Here is a 13,569-nt window from a genome sequence, read left to right as displayed (position 1 = left end):
ACAGAGAGTGGCCCCGAACAAAGGTAGCACTGAGCTTATATGGATTTTAGCAAGTCAGAAGACGTCATTATTTGGTTAACCAATTACAATCTACAGCCTTTCATGGTAGCCAATTGTATTGTGACACACAGACGTTAGTTTTGGTGGGAACCTATCAATTTAAAGTTCTTTGTCCTAAGAGGGTTTAAAATGACCAATCATAGTTAGACACCTAAGATGCCGTGGGGCAGCGAGTACGTGCCTTTTACATGTTGGTCTTGCCTAGGCCAGATCTTGGTAGAGGGGCTGGGGGAGCGTTTTGCATCCTAAGTGATCTATTTAGCAAGCAGGCGAGGTCACAGAAGCAAGATAGGGAGGTTAGGAACTTCCGGTAGCCCTAATAGGGAACGACAGAAGCCTTTTATCTCAATTATTCATGAAAGGTGACTTTAAGCCGAACTTACATACAATTAGCGTTCTGAGGTCTTATAAACTGACCTATTACAACATCACCTCGGCCATCTGAGGACCCCAGGCTATGGAACCGTGGTCCTGAGAGATTGCGAGCAGAGCTGGTCGGAATGGGGTGCGGCAAAGCACAGAGGCAGGTTTCCAGAAAGCTCTCCGAGGGTCCTCGGCATCCTGCCGCTTTTGACTCAAGGCCCTGATCTTTAAAATGCCAGCGACGTCGCAACGTGGGCCAGAAACACAAACATCTCTGGGCATCCACCACCACCTGAAATATTGTCCATTTCTTGTAACTTGAGGTGGGTGGAAAGAATCAGGGGCGAGGGCTCGAAGAGGGTGGTTCCTGGCCCAGACTTTGTGTTTGGGGGGTAAACGCCATGCAGACAAACCTTGGCTGAGGAGGGGACAGGTATGGGGACCCCATTGCAGGCACTGCTGTCCCGGTGATGCCGCCTCAGGGCGCCCGAGTCCACCTGCCCCTCGGGGAGCACCTGCGACCCTCCGCTCTGCCTGAGGGCTCTGTCCTGCCCCACGGGCACCTCCTCTCCTGCCAGCCGGGGCCAGCCTGCCACCCGGGAGCGCGGATACCCCGACGGCCCTGGGGACAGAGCCCGTCCGGGTACGACACCGTCTCCCAGTTGGCCCGAGCGCCAGGCCGCCACGGTGCTCCCCCTCCTCCTCCGGGCTCCCTGTACTCGTCATCCTCCGGGCTCCGTGGGCCCAAGTCCTCCTCTGATCAGGGACCACCCTGTGTCCAGTCTCCACACGCTGGGACTTGGGGCAGGTCGTCTGGACCTTCCGGACTCGTGCTTCCTTGCAGGGACATGTGCAGAGGCCTCCCTCCCAGACTCGCCAGAGGAGACCCAGCACAGGAAGATTCAGACCCTGCAAAGGAAGAGGCCACGTGGGGGACCCCGTCGGGTCGTGCTCACCGATGAGGTCCCGGTGTTCGGCACACGGCAGGGACCTGAGATCGCCGGCTGAATTAGGGAAGGAGGGAGGGAAGGAGGGAGTGAAGCAGGGAGGGAGTGAAACCACAGAAGCCGGGTCCACACACCAGGTCAGGTCAGAGGTCAGGTCAGAGGGCGTCACAGCTCGGGCCCTGGAAGAGGGCACGGGACACGTCCTTCTGTCCCTCCAGCGCCGACCTTCCTTCACGTGGGACCTGCTGACGTCCTGGATCGTCGCCACCTCCTCCGCAAACAACGCTGAGTGTTCCCGGAAGGGGGACAGCAGGCAGGGGCCAAGGAGGGGCTTCCGGAATCCTGTGCCCTGGGGGACTCTGGGACAGCCTTCCAGGTGGCTCTTTATGTCCTGCAGGCACCAGGCCACGATTCCACCTCATCTCTCAGGGAATGCGACAAGCCATCTAGAGGGCCCGTTACGTCCCCGTGTCACAGAAGGGGACACCGAGGCTAATAGCAGAGCCTGGGTCACTAGTAAGACGAGCTAGGTCAGGAAGCCCATGTCCTTGACTTTGGATTGTCCTACCCGCAGGCCTGCGTCTTGGCGTCCTGGGGCTCAGGGTCCCTCTTCCTGGGGAACCCCACCACCCGCCGAAGGCCCGCCCCCCCTGAACTCAGGGGAGCAGAGCTGACCAACCTGCCTGGGGCCGGGCATGGGGACCGGGGAAGGGCAGACCCCAGGCTCCATGTGGGCTCTCCCAGTCCTGGGCCAGCCGGTCCCCTGCAGGACGAGGACTTCTCGCTGGGGACCTGCTGGGGCCTCTGCTGCCTCACGTTGTCACCAGGGCTGCCGGTCCCCAGACCAGAAACCTGCCGGTCTGAAGGTGCCCAGCGCTGCCTCCCTCGGGTTTCACTTGCCCGAGTCCCTCCCCGGGACGCCCCGCATCTCTGACGCCTGCTCCCACGGACTGGGACGGGTCTGGTCTCCATCCCGGGCGACGCACTGGCTTTGGAGCGTTATTTGGCCCAGGGGCCCGTGAACCTTTCTGGCCCTGGGTCGTGAGGGACGCTCTCCCCTCTGCGGTGTCACGGTCCGGCCTTCTGCCTCTCCCGGCTTCTGTCTGGGCCACGGGGGGACCAGCCGTGTCCTGGCTGGCGTCGGGCTGTGGTGTCACAGCACAAACGGGGGTCTCCACCCCGAGACCGTGCCCATTGTCACCGAAGGGGCCTCTTTTTTCCCACCTAATCTCTAATCCATTGTGATCTCAATATCAAAGGACAAACAGTCTATCTCAAGCGACCACAAAGTACGAAAATGAACCTGTCCCGTCTGAAAAGTCGGTGCAGACCCAGAGGTATCTCTTGAGAGATTCCACTTGTAGGAAACCTCCAGAGTAGGTAACGGAACACGAAGAGAAAGCGGACTGGGGGATCCCAGGGCCTGGCGGGGGCACGAATGGGGAGGGCGGGCTCCGGGTACACGGTGTCCCTCGGGGGCTGAGATACTCTGCACCAATATTCTGTGGCGTGGCTCACAGCATTGTGAGTGTACCCAGTGCGCAGGAATTGTCCAACGTAAAGTAAATAAAAATTTTATTGAAGATTAATATGGATTATAAACCAACAGTGATGAAGTAAAATCACAGCTAAAAAGAAGAGGAGAGAAAGGATAAGGGAGAAGTGGAAGAGACATTGTGGTAGGGTGTCAGGGTCGGGGACTGGAACAACAATTAGAAATAAAATAAACACCCCGTGTAGGCCCTCAGGCCCTTGATCAGTGGCTGGCATCCATGTGGGAGCAAGGGCGGTGGCAGGGGCAGGGAGAAGGGCGGTGGCAGGGGCGGGGGCGGGGGCAGGGAGAAGGGCTGTGCTAGGGACAGGGAGAAGGGCTGTGCTAGGGGCAGGGAGAAGGGCGGTGGCAGGGGTGGGGGCGGGGGCAGGGAGAAGGGCTGTGCTAGGGACAGGGAGAAGGGCGGGGGCGGGGGCAGGGAGAAGGGCGGGGGCAGGGGCGGGGGCGGGGGCAGGGAGAAGGGCGGGGGCAGGGGCGGGGGCGGGGGCAGGGAGAAGGGCTGTGCTAGGGACAGGGAGAAGGGCGGGGGCAGGGGCGGGGGCGGGGGCAGGGAGAAGGGGGGCGGCAGGAACGGTGTTGGGAGCGGGAGCAGGAACAGTGGAAGCAGCAGGAGCAGAAGCAGGACCCAGCTGACTCTGCTCAGGTGCCTGCCGTCCCTGCACCGGTCCCAGGTCACCCGCTGGCTCCCGGGCCCCTGCAGGAGTCGCCCCGGACACCGCCCCTGCCTGCAGAGCCGCCGAGGCCCCCGAGGCTGTTGGGTCGGGCTCTGGAGCCGCACCGGCTTCTGCTCCTGCCCCGGACTCTTGAGAAGGAAACGGAGTGATGGTTGCAGCGGCTCCAAGGGCTCAGGGTGACAGGAGAGAAGGTCCCCCCGCGCCAGCCTCTCCAGGGGTCTTTGCAGACACACCACACACCCCAGAGCCTCCCCGAGAAGCCGCGGCCAGGAACCCACACCAGGACCTCTGCCCCCTGGGGTCCGCAGCCCCGGGGGCTCTCAGTCTCTGCTCCTGGCCCCACACCAGCCCCCGGGGGCTCCTCCCTGGGTGGCCCAGCACCGCCTGGGGCCCCGTGCGTGCACCCCCACCCCCCACCCCCAGCCTTCTCACCCTCGGGCTCGGGCTCCGGGGGCTCCGGGTCCTGGTCCCAGGACCGCTGAGCCAGGACCCTGTGGAAGGGCCCGGGCGGTGAGGGAGGCCCTCCCAGGCCATCTCCAGGCCCTGCTTCCGGAGACCTCCGTGCGGCCACTCTCTCCCCGGGTCCAGGGTGGCCCTCCTGGGCGACGGGGCACACGCACACCTCTGTAGGGCAGGTGAATCGGGATTCCGACAGTCGCCTCCCGATTTCATCCGTTGATTTCTGTGAAGACAGTGACCCGCGGCCGGCCCGGAGGCATCACAGCCCCGCCCGGCCATCCTCAGTGTCCTTCCGCCCTCTCCCCCTGCGGCTCCCAGATCCGACACGGACCTGAGTGTGCACAGCCCTGCGCCCGGGACACAGTGACATCCACCTGCAGGGCTCGGGATGAATCTTGGGGACAAGAGGGCCACCCCAGCACACCCTGTCCCTCCCAGCCAGCCTTGACCTGGGGTGTGAGCATGGCCCGCCCACCAGGCATCTGACCCCTTCATCAGCCTGCACCTGCTCACGTGGGCCCTCCACACACACACACACACACACACACACACACGGGAGGGGCCGTGGGGTCGCACAAGTCAGATCAGAGCGGTGTCGGGATGGACCGGCTGTCTCTGGGGCTCCCTGGGTTACCTTTGGCTCCCTGCGAGCTAGAGACCTGAGGCGTCCTGTGCACGACCTGACCCACTGTCTCCAGGGTCGGGGAGCGTCGCGGCCAGGGGCTCCCCTGAGCCAGCAGCCGCGGAACACGGGCACACAACAGGAGAACATGTTCGTCAGTCACAGATGTCCCAACGAATGAGCCCAGTCGGCCGCTGTCTCCACAATGTGAGTGCCTGGTGACCCGGGTTCTGACTTCACTTGGGCTTTGTGACCAGAGAGGTGAGGTCACTGCCTGGGGTCCCCTTACCCGGCTTCCTCCTCCTACAAGAGCCCCTCCCAGGATGCGGAGGGCTCCCCTCCACCCCATGCCCTGTCCCTACTGTGACACCAACACAGCCCAGACACATCCCCGCGAGGCCTGGTGCAGCCGGTGTGGCAGCTCTGCGGACACAGAGCTGGGTTCAGACCTGGGTTTTCCTCCTGACCAGTGCCGGGACCCCGCACAGACCCTGTGCCTCGCGGGGCCCCCCGGTCTCCCCGTCTGCACAGTGGGGTCCTTCTGGCATCCACTTCTAGGGACACCGTCAGGGAGACACCTGTAGACTCGTCCCGTGCCTGCTATCCCGTGAGGCTCGTGGGCACACGTGGCCGTGGAAGGATGAGGAAGGGGTGGGCCTGGCGTGGAACACACTCACGCGGGGCCTGAGTCTGCTCCGGGTCCAGGCACAGCCACCCCTCCTGCCTGGGTCCCAGGCCCGGGGGAAGGTGGAGGTGAGCTCGTTCAGACCCTGTGTCCACCCGACACGCCCCTCCAGGGGCTCCAGTACATTTGGGCCCGGGTCCCAGCGCCTGGGCTGTGGCTCCCAGCCTTCCCGGATCCTGGTCACACATCCCTGTGTCACCCCCTCCCCTTCCGGGTGGACGGCCCGTGTGACCGCGTTCTAAGGGCTAGAATAGGATGACGGGGTGTCACTTCCAGGCCGATTCATGGAATTTCCGGTTTCCTCTCTCCGGGGTCCATCCTCTGTCTGCCTCGGACTCTGTCTGTCTCTGTGTGTCTCACAGGAGCAGGGCCTGTGGGCTCAGGGTCCAGGTGACGACCCTCAGAAGCCTCCTTGTGGCCCTTGTCCCTCCCCCGGCCCGGGGCTCAGCTCCCTCACGAGGCCTCCTCACCCAGGCAGGGCACTGCCCGGGGAACCACTTCCTAATGAGGACCCGAGGCTCCAACAAGGAGGGCCTTGACCTCGGTCCCCACACCAGGGTCCACTGCTCGGCCACGTTCTGCAAACCCAGGACTTCGGTCCTCCAAGTCCCCAGGCTGCCCTCTGCTCAGAAGGACCTTGAGGGAGTAGGAAGCATTTTCCCAGGAGGGGAGAACAGAGGGTCAGGGATGAAGATCTCGGGACACAGACTCGTCTGTGCGCCTGTGGGACCCTGGGGACACTGTCTACGCAGCCCAATTTACGGAGGAGGAAGCTGAGTCCTTCTGTGCCATAGCCCCATCCACACTTCCTACTTGCAGGTGTCCAGTGTGGTGGACACAGGACCCCAGACCCCGTCCTCCCCTAGTTCCCGCCAATGTCCCCGGACATCTTGGGGACCCCCCGGCCCTCAGCCGGCACATCTGCCCTCCCCATGCTGTGTGTCCCGGGCTATTGCCAGGAATCCTGATGTCCCTGCCCATGGCCCCACTGCCTCCAGCCTTTCTCTTCTTTCCCCCATGTTACCCACCCCCTCCCAGTGTGGACTCCTCTCTGATCCCCAGTGGGGCAGTCAGAGTGTGTGTGTGTGTGTGTGTGTGTGTGTGTGCACCCGCCTGTCTAGAGATGCCCAGTGGTCACAGCCTCACACAGACGGGGTGGATAGGGACCCCCGAGCATCTCAGGGGCTCTCATTCCCAGGGAGAACCCCATAGGGGGATAGAGGCTGGCCTAGGACTGGAGACCAGCCCTGCTCCTCGGACGCCGCACACCTCACTTGTCCTGGGCCAGTCCTTGCCTCAGTGTCCCCACTGTCCCTGAGGGTCAGACGGGGAAGTGCATCAGCGTGGCCTTGGCCCAGGCTGTCCTCCAGGGGTAGGTGGAGGGGAGGTCCCCCGGGTACACAGGCCTCCCTCCCCAGGGCCGGCCAGGTCTGTGTCATGGCCAGGTGTGCCCAGGGACCTGCACCCAGCACCTGTAGATGATCCAGAGGCGACGCTGACGTGCATGAATCCAATCGCTCCCCACCTGGCTGGTCCCCCATGTTCCCACCTCCACCAACTGCTCTGGGCCCCGAACCTCTCCTGAGCCCCAGAACCATGCCTGCCCCAGCCAGGCACACCTCAGGGTGCAAGGCCAGGTGGGTTGGACATCTGGGGACACGATGGCCAGTGAATACACCCACCCCCACCCAGCTGGCCTGGACCGCAGACTCTACCCCAGGGTCCAGGGGCATGGACCCTGGGGCGTGGCTGGGCCAGGGCTCCTGCAGGCAGCAGTGGAGGCCAACTCAGGGCAGGGAGAAGTCGGTCCGCCCCTTCCTTCTCCTTTCCTCCTTCTGCCTTGTCTTCCTGGCAGGACCTTGGACAGAGGTCCAGCCTGGGCCTGGCTGCAGCCCTGGGCAGAGTCAGAGGGTGGGAAGCGGCCCGGGGAGGCCTGGGGCCACCTCCAGGATGACCAAGTGTCAGGGGGCTACTTTAACTGCCCCCACCCCCGGCACTCAGTGATTTCAGCCCTTTGTATACATGAGCCGTGACCCCGGGACGGGGTCCCGGCCCCATCCTCACCCCCACGAGGCCCGCATCCTCCCCAGCCGAGGCCCCGTCGGTGGCCGGCCCTCCCTCCAGCCCCAAGTGGTCCAGCTGCTCCAGAGGCTATGCATCTTTCCAGGCTGGAGCCCGAGCAGCCGTAAGGGGCCTGGATCCGGGCCCTGGAGCCCCTCAGGGAGGACAGGTGAGACTAGGCAGGAGCCACGAGAGGGCCGAGTGGAGTCTCCTTGAGGTCATGGCCTCCTGCTCAGCCCAGACCCTGTTGTGTGCTGACCCCTAGGGCACCTGGACCCTAGCTGCCCGGCAGGCTCGGGGACAGAGACCAGGATGTGGCTCCCGGTAGCCCACAGGTGTCCCTGTGTCCTGTAGGTACACCTGTCCTACCAGCTGGACTCCCTCCTGGTCGGCCAGCAATACCCCGTGGCCAAGAGGAACAGGCCATCGTCAAGCTCTGGGATATGTCTACAAGGTCTCTCCCTGATGGTGTCCCTAGAAGTGGATGCCAGAAGGACCCCACTGTGCAGACGGGGAGACCGGGGGGCCCCGGGAGGCACAGGGTCTGTGCGGGGTCCCGGCACTGGTCAGGAGGAAAACCCAGGTCTGAACCCAGCTCTGTGTCCGCAGAGCTGCCACACCGGCTGCACCAGGCCTCGCGGGGATGTGTCTGGGCTGTGTTGGTGTCACAGTAGGGACAGGGCATGGGGTGGAGGGGAGCCCTCCGCATCCTGGGAGGGGCTCTTGTAGGAGGAGGAAGCCGGGTAAGGGGACCCCAGGCAGTGACCTCACCTCTCTGGTCACAAAGCCCAAGTGAAGTCAGAACCCGGGTCACCAGGCACTCACATTGTGGAGACAGCGGCCGACTGGGCTCATTCGTTGGGACATCTGTGACTGACGAACATGTTCTCCTGTTGTGTGCCCGTGTTCCGCGGCTGCTGGCTCAGGGGAGCCCCTGGCCGCGATGCTCCCCGACCCTGGAGACAGTGGGTCAGGTCGTGCACAGGACGCCTCAGGTCTCTAGCTCGCAGGGAGCCAAAGGTAACCCAGGGAGCCCCAGAGACAGCCGGTCCATCCCGACACCGCTCTGATCTGACTTGTGCGACCCCACGGCCCCTCCCGTGTGTGTGTGTGTGTGTGTGTGTGTGTGTGTGTGTGTGTGGAGGGCCCACGTGAGCAGGTGCAGGCTGATGAAGGGGTCAGATGCCTGGTGGGCGGGCCATGCTCACACCCCAGGTCAAGGCTGGCTGGGAGGGACAGGGTGTGCTGGGGTGGCCCTCTTGTCCCCAAGATTCATCCCGAGCCCTGCAGGTGGATGTCACTGTGTCCCGGGCGCAGGGCTGTGCACACTCAGGTCCGTGTCGGATCTGGGAGCCGCAGGGGGAGAGGGCGGAAGGACACTGAGGATGGCCGGGCGGGGCTGTGATGCCTCCGGGCCGGCCGCGGGTCACTGTCTTCACAGAAATCAACGGATGAAATCGGGAGGCGACTGTCGGAATCCCGATTCACCTGCCCTACAGAGGTGTGCGTGTGCCCCGTCGCCCAGGAGGGCCACCCTGGACCCGGGGAGAGAGTGGCCGCACGGAGGTCTCCGGAAGCAGGGCCTGGAGATGGCCTGGGAGGGCCTCCCTCACCGCCCGGGCCCTTCCACAGGGTCCTGGCTCAGCGGTCCTGGGACCAGGACCCGGAGCCCCCGGAGCCCGAGCCCGAGGGTGAGAAGGCTGGGGGTGGGGGGTGGGGGTGCACGCACGGGGCCCCAGGCGGTGCTGGGCCACCCAGGGAGGAGCCCCCGGGGGCTGGTGTGGGGCCAGGAGCAGAGACTGAGAGCCCCCGGGGCTGCGGACCCCAGGGGGCAGAGGTCCTGGTGTGGGTTCCTGGCCGCGGCTTCTCGGGGAGGCTCTGGGGTGTGTGGTGTGTCTGCAAAGACCCCTGGAGAGGCTGGCGCGGGGGGACCTTCTCTCCTGTCACCCTGAGCCCTTGGAGCCGCTGCAACCATCACTCCGTTTCCTTCTCAAGAGTCCGGGGCAGGAGCAGAAGCCGGTGCGGCTCCAGAGCCCGACCCAACAGCCTCGGGGGCCTCGGCGGCTCTGCAGGCAGGGGCGGTGTCCGGGGCGACTCCTGCAGGGGCCCGGGAGCCAGCGGGTGACCTGGGACCGGTGCAGGGACGGCAGGCACCTGAGCAGAGTCAGCTGGGTCCTGCTTCTGCTCCTGCTGCTTCCACTGTTCCTGCTCCCGCTCCCAACACCGTTCCTGCCGCCCCCCTTCTCCCTGCCCCCGCCCCCGCCCCTGCCCCCGCCCTTCTCCCTGTCCCTAGCACAGCCCTTCTCCCTGCCCCCGCCCCCGCCCCTGCCCCCGCCCTTCTCCCTGCCCCCGCCCCCGCCCCTGCCCCCGCCCTTCTCCCTGCCCCCGCCCCCGCCCTTCTCCCTGTCCCTAGCACAGCCCTTCTCCCTGCCCCCGCCCCCACCCCTGCCACCGCCCTTCTCCCTGCCCCTAGCACAGCCCTTCTCCCTGTCCCTAGCACAGCCCTTCTCCCTGCCCCCGCCCCCGCCCCTGCCACCGCCCTTCTCCCTGCCCCTGCCACCGCCCTTGCTCCCACATGGATGCCAGCCACTGATCAAGGGCCTGAGGGCCTACACGGGGTGTTTATTTTATTTCTAATTGTTCCAATCCCCGACCCTGACACCCTACCACAATGTCTCTTCCACTTCTCCCTTATCCTTTCTCTCCTCTTCTTTTTAGCTGTGATTTTACTTCATCACTGTTGGTTTATAATCCATATTAATCTTCAATAAAATTTTTATTTACTTTACGTTGGACAATTCCTGCGCACTGGGTACACTCACAATGCTGTGAGCCACGCCACAGAATATTGGTGCAGAGTATCTCAGCCCCCGAGGGACACCGTGTACCCGGAGCCCGCCCTCCCCATTCGTGCCCCCGCCAGGCCCTGGGATCCCCCAGTCCGCTTTCTCTTCGTGTTCCGTTACCTACTCTGGAGGTTTCCTACAAGTGGAATCTCTCAAGAGATACCTCTGGGTCTGCACCGACTTTTCAGACGGGACAGGTTCATTTTCGTACTTTGTGGTCGCTTGAGATAGACTGTTTGTCCTTTGATATTGAGATCACAATGGATTAGAGATTAGGTGGGAAAAAAGAGGCCCCTTCGGTGACAATGGGCACGGTCTCGGGGTGGAGACCCCCGTTTGTGCTGTGACACCACAGCCCGACGCCAGCCAGGACACGGCTGGTCCCCCCGTGGCCCAGACAGAAGCCGGGAGAGGCAGAAGGCCGGACCGTGACACCGCAGAGGGGAGAGCGTCCCTCACGACCCAGGGCCAGAAAGGTTCACGGGCCCCTGGGCCAAATAACGCTCCAAAGCCAGTGCGTCGCCCGGGATGGAGACCAGACCCGTCCCAGTCCGTGGGAGCAGGCGTCAGAGATGCGGGGCGTCCTGGGGAGGGACTCGGGCAAGTGAAACCCGAGGGAGGCAGCGCTGGGCACCTTCAGACCGGCAGGTTTCTGGTCTGGGGACCGGCAGCCCTGGTGACAACGTGAGGCAGCAGAGGCCCCAGCAGGTCCCCAGCGAGAAGTCCTCGTCCTGCAGGGGACCGGCTGGCCCAGGACTGGGAGAGCCCACATGGAGCCTGGGGTCTGCCCTTCCCCGGTCCCCATGCCCGGCCCCAGGCAGGTTGGTCAGCTCTGCTCCCCTGAGTTCAGGGGGGGCGGGCCTTCGGCGGGTGGTGGGGTTCCCCAGGAAGAGGGACCCTGAGCCCCAGGACGCCAAGACGCAGGCCTGCGGGTAGGACAATCCAAAGTCAAGGACATGGGCTTCCTGACCTAGCTCGTCTTACTAGTGACCCAGGCTCTGCTATTAGCCTCGGTGTCCCCTTCTGTGACACGGGGACGTAACGGGCCCTCTAGATGGCTTGTCGCATTCCCTGAGAGATGAGGTGGAATCGTGGCCTGGTGCCTGCAGGACATAAAGAGCCACCTGGAAGGCTGTCCCAGAGTCCCCCAGGGCACAGGATTCCGGAAGCCCCTCCTTGGCCCCTGCCTGCTGTCCCCCTTCCGGGAACACTCAGCGTTGTTTGCGGAGGAGGTGGCGACGATCCAGGACGTCAGCAGGTCCCACGTGAAGGAAGGTCGGCGCTGGAGGGACAGAAGGACGTGTCCCGTGCCCTCTTCCAGGGCCCGAGCTGTGACGCCCTCTGACCTGACCTCTGACCTGACCTGGTGTGTGGACCCGGCTTCTGTGGTTTCACTCCCTCCCTGCTTCACTCCCTCCTTCCCTCCCTCCTTCCCTAATTCAGCCGGCGATCTCAGGTCCCTGCCGTGTGCCGAACACCGGGACCTCATCGGTGAGCACGACCCGACGGGGTCCCCCACGTGGCCTCTTCCTTTGCAGGGTCTGAATCTTCCTGTGCTGGGTCTCCTCTGGCGAGTCTGGGAGGGAGGCCTCTGCACATGTCCCTGCAAGGAAGCACGAGTCCGGAAGGTCCAGACGACCTGCCCCAAGTCCCAGCGTGTGGAGACTGGACACAGGGTGGTCCCTGATCAGAGGAGGACTTGGGCCCACGGAGCCCGGAGGATGACGAGTACAGGGAGCCCGGAGGAGGAGGGGGAGCACCGTGGCGGCCTGGCGCTCGGGCCAACTGGGAGACGGTGTCGTACCCGGACGGGCTCTGTCCCCAGGGCCGTCGGGGTATCCGCGCTCCCGGGTGGCAGGCTGGCCCCGGCTGGCAGGAGAGGAGGTGCCCGTGGGGCAGGACAGAGCCCTCAGGCAGAGCGGAGGGTCGCAGGTGCTCCCCGAGGGGCAGGTGGACTCGGGCGCCCTGAGGCGGCATCACCGGGACAGCAGTGCCTGCAATGGGGTCCCCATACCTGTCCCCTCCTCAGCCAAGGTTTGTCTGCATGGCGTTTACCCCCCAAACACAAAGTCTGGGCCAGGAACCACCCTCTTCGAGCCCTCGCCCCTGATTCTTTCCACCCACCTCAAGTTACAAGAAATGGACAATATTTCAGGTGGTGGTGGATGCCCAGAGATGTTTGTGTTTCTGGCCCACGTTGCGACGTCGCTGGCATTTTAAAGATCAGGGCCTTGAGTCAAAAGCGGCAGGATGCCGAGGACCCTCGGAGAGCTTTCTGGAAACCTGCCTCTGTGCTTTGCCGCACCCCATTCCGACCAGCTCTGCTCGCAATCTCTCAGGACCACGGTTCCATAGCCTGGGGTCCTCAGATGGCCGAGGTGATGTTGTAATAGGTCAGTTTATAAGACCTCAGAACGCTAATTGTATGTAAGTTCGGCTTAAAGTCACCTTTCATGAATAATTGAGATAAAAGGCTTCTGTCGTTCCCTATTAGGGCTACCGGAAGTTCCTAACCTCCCTATCTTGCTTCTGTGACCTCGCCTGCTTGCTAAATAGATCACTTAGGATGCAAAACGCTCCCCCAGCCCCTCTACCAAGATCTGGCCTAGGCAAGACCAACATGTAAAAGGCACGTACTCGCTGCCCCACGGCATCTTAGGTGTCTAACTATGATTGGTCATTTTAAACCCTCTTAGGACAAAGAACTTTAAATTGATAGGTTCCCACCAAAACTAACGTCTGTGTGTCACAATACAATTGGCTACCATGAAAGGCTGTAGATTGTAATTGGTTAACCAAATAATGACGTCTTCTGACTTGCTAAAATCCATATAAGCTCAGTGCTACCTTTGTTCGGGGCCACTCTCTGTACTTTTCTCCTTAAGATCAGGAGATCAGGTTTGGCCCGGCCGTGAATAAAATCTTGCCTCGCTTCTATTCGGCGTCCAGTGGTTTGAATAAAATCTTGCCTCGCTTCTATTCGGCGTCTGGTAGTTTTTTTCGACAGCACCCTGTTTCAGAGACAAATCATAAGAGACTCTGAAATACAGAGAACAAACAGAAGGTTGCTGGAGGGGAGATGGGTGGGAGGATGGGCTAAATGGGTGAGGGTCATTTTCGGGAAGAGCACTGGGTGTCATATGTAAGAGATGAATCACTTCGTTCAACTCCCAAAGCCAAGACTACACTGTATGTTAACTAACTTGAATTTAAATTTTAAAAAAAGAAGAAAAGAAACTGCTTTCCATTTAAATGTTTTCAATAGTGTCTTAGTCCGTTCCATCTGGGTGGCTCATAAAC

At 62.6% G+C, this 13,569-nt stretch overlaps 2 protein-coding genes across 2 annotated transcripts; one reads left to right on the top strand and one right to left on the bottom strand.

The window, feature by feature from the left end:
- Positions 1 to 650: 650 nt before the first annotated feature.
- LOC122230383 (translation initiation factor IF-2-like) lies at positions 651 to 5,069 on the bottom strand. The gene is made up of 5 exons (XM_042956174.1): positions 4,690 to 5,069; positions 4,029 to 4,278; positions 3,471 to 3,724; positions 1,596 to 1,761; positions 651 to 1,045 (listed from the first exon to the last, which is right to left on the bottom strand). The coding sequence occupies exons 1-5, from the start codon at positions 4,825 to 4,827 to the stop codon at positions 651 to 653; spliced, it is 1,203 nt and encodes a 400-aa protein (XP_042812108.1). The 5' UTR covers positions 4,828 to 5,069.
- Positions 5,070 to 8,029: 2,960 nt separating this feature from the next.
- Positions 8,030 to 10,211, top strand: LOC122230256 (skin secretory protein xP2-like). The gene is made up of 4 exons (XM_042956007.1): positions 8,030 to 8,443; positions 8,865 to 9,114; positions 9,419 to 9,730; positions 9,971 to 10,211. The coding sequence occupies exons 1-4, from the start codon at positions 8,306 to 8,308 to the stop codon at positions 10,192 to 10,194; spliced, it is 924 nt and encodes a 307-aa protein (XP_042811941.1). The 5' UTR covers positions 8,030 to 8,305; the 3' UTR covers positions 10,195 to 10,211.
- Positions 10,212 to 13,569: the final 3,358 nt, after the last annotated feature.

Source organism: Panthera leo, chromosome C2 (assembly GCF_018350215.1).
Source record: "Panthera leo isolate Ple1 chromosome C2, P.leo_Ple1_pat1.1, whole genome shotgun sequence".
NCBI lineage: Eukaryota > Metazoa > Chordata > Mammalia > Carnivora > Felidae > Panthera > Panthera leo.
Note: the sequence above shows the minus strand (reverse complement) of the source record. Positions and strands in the feature narration are given on the sequence as shown.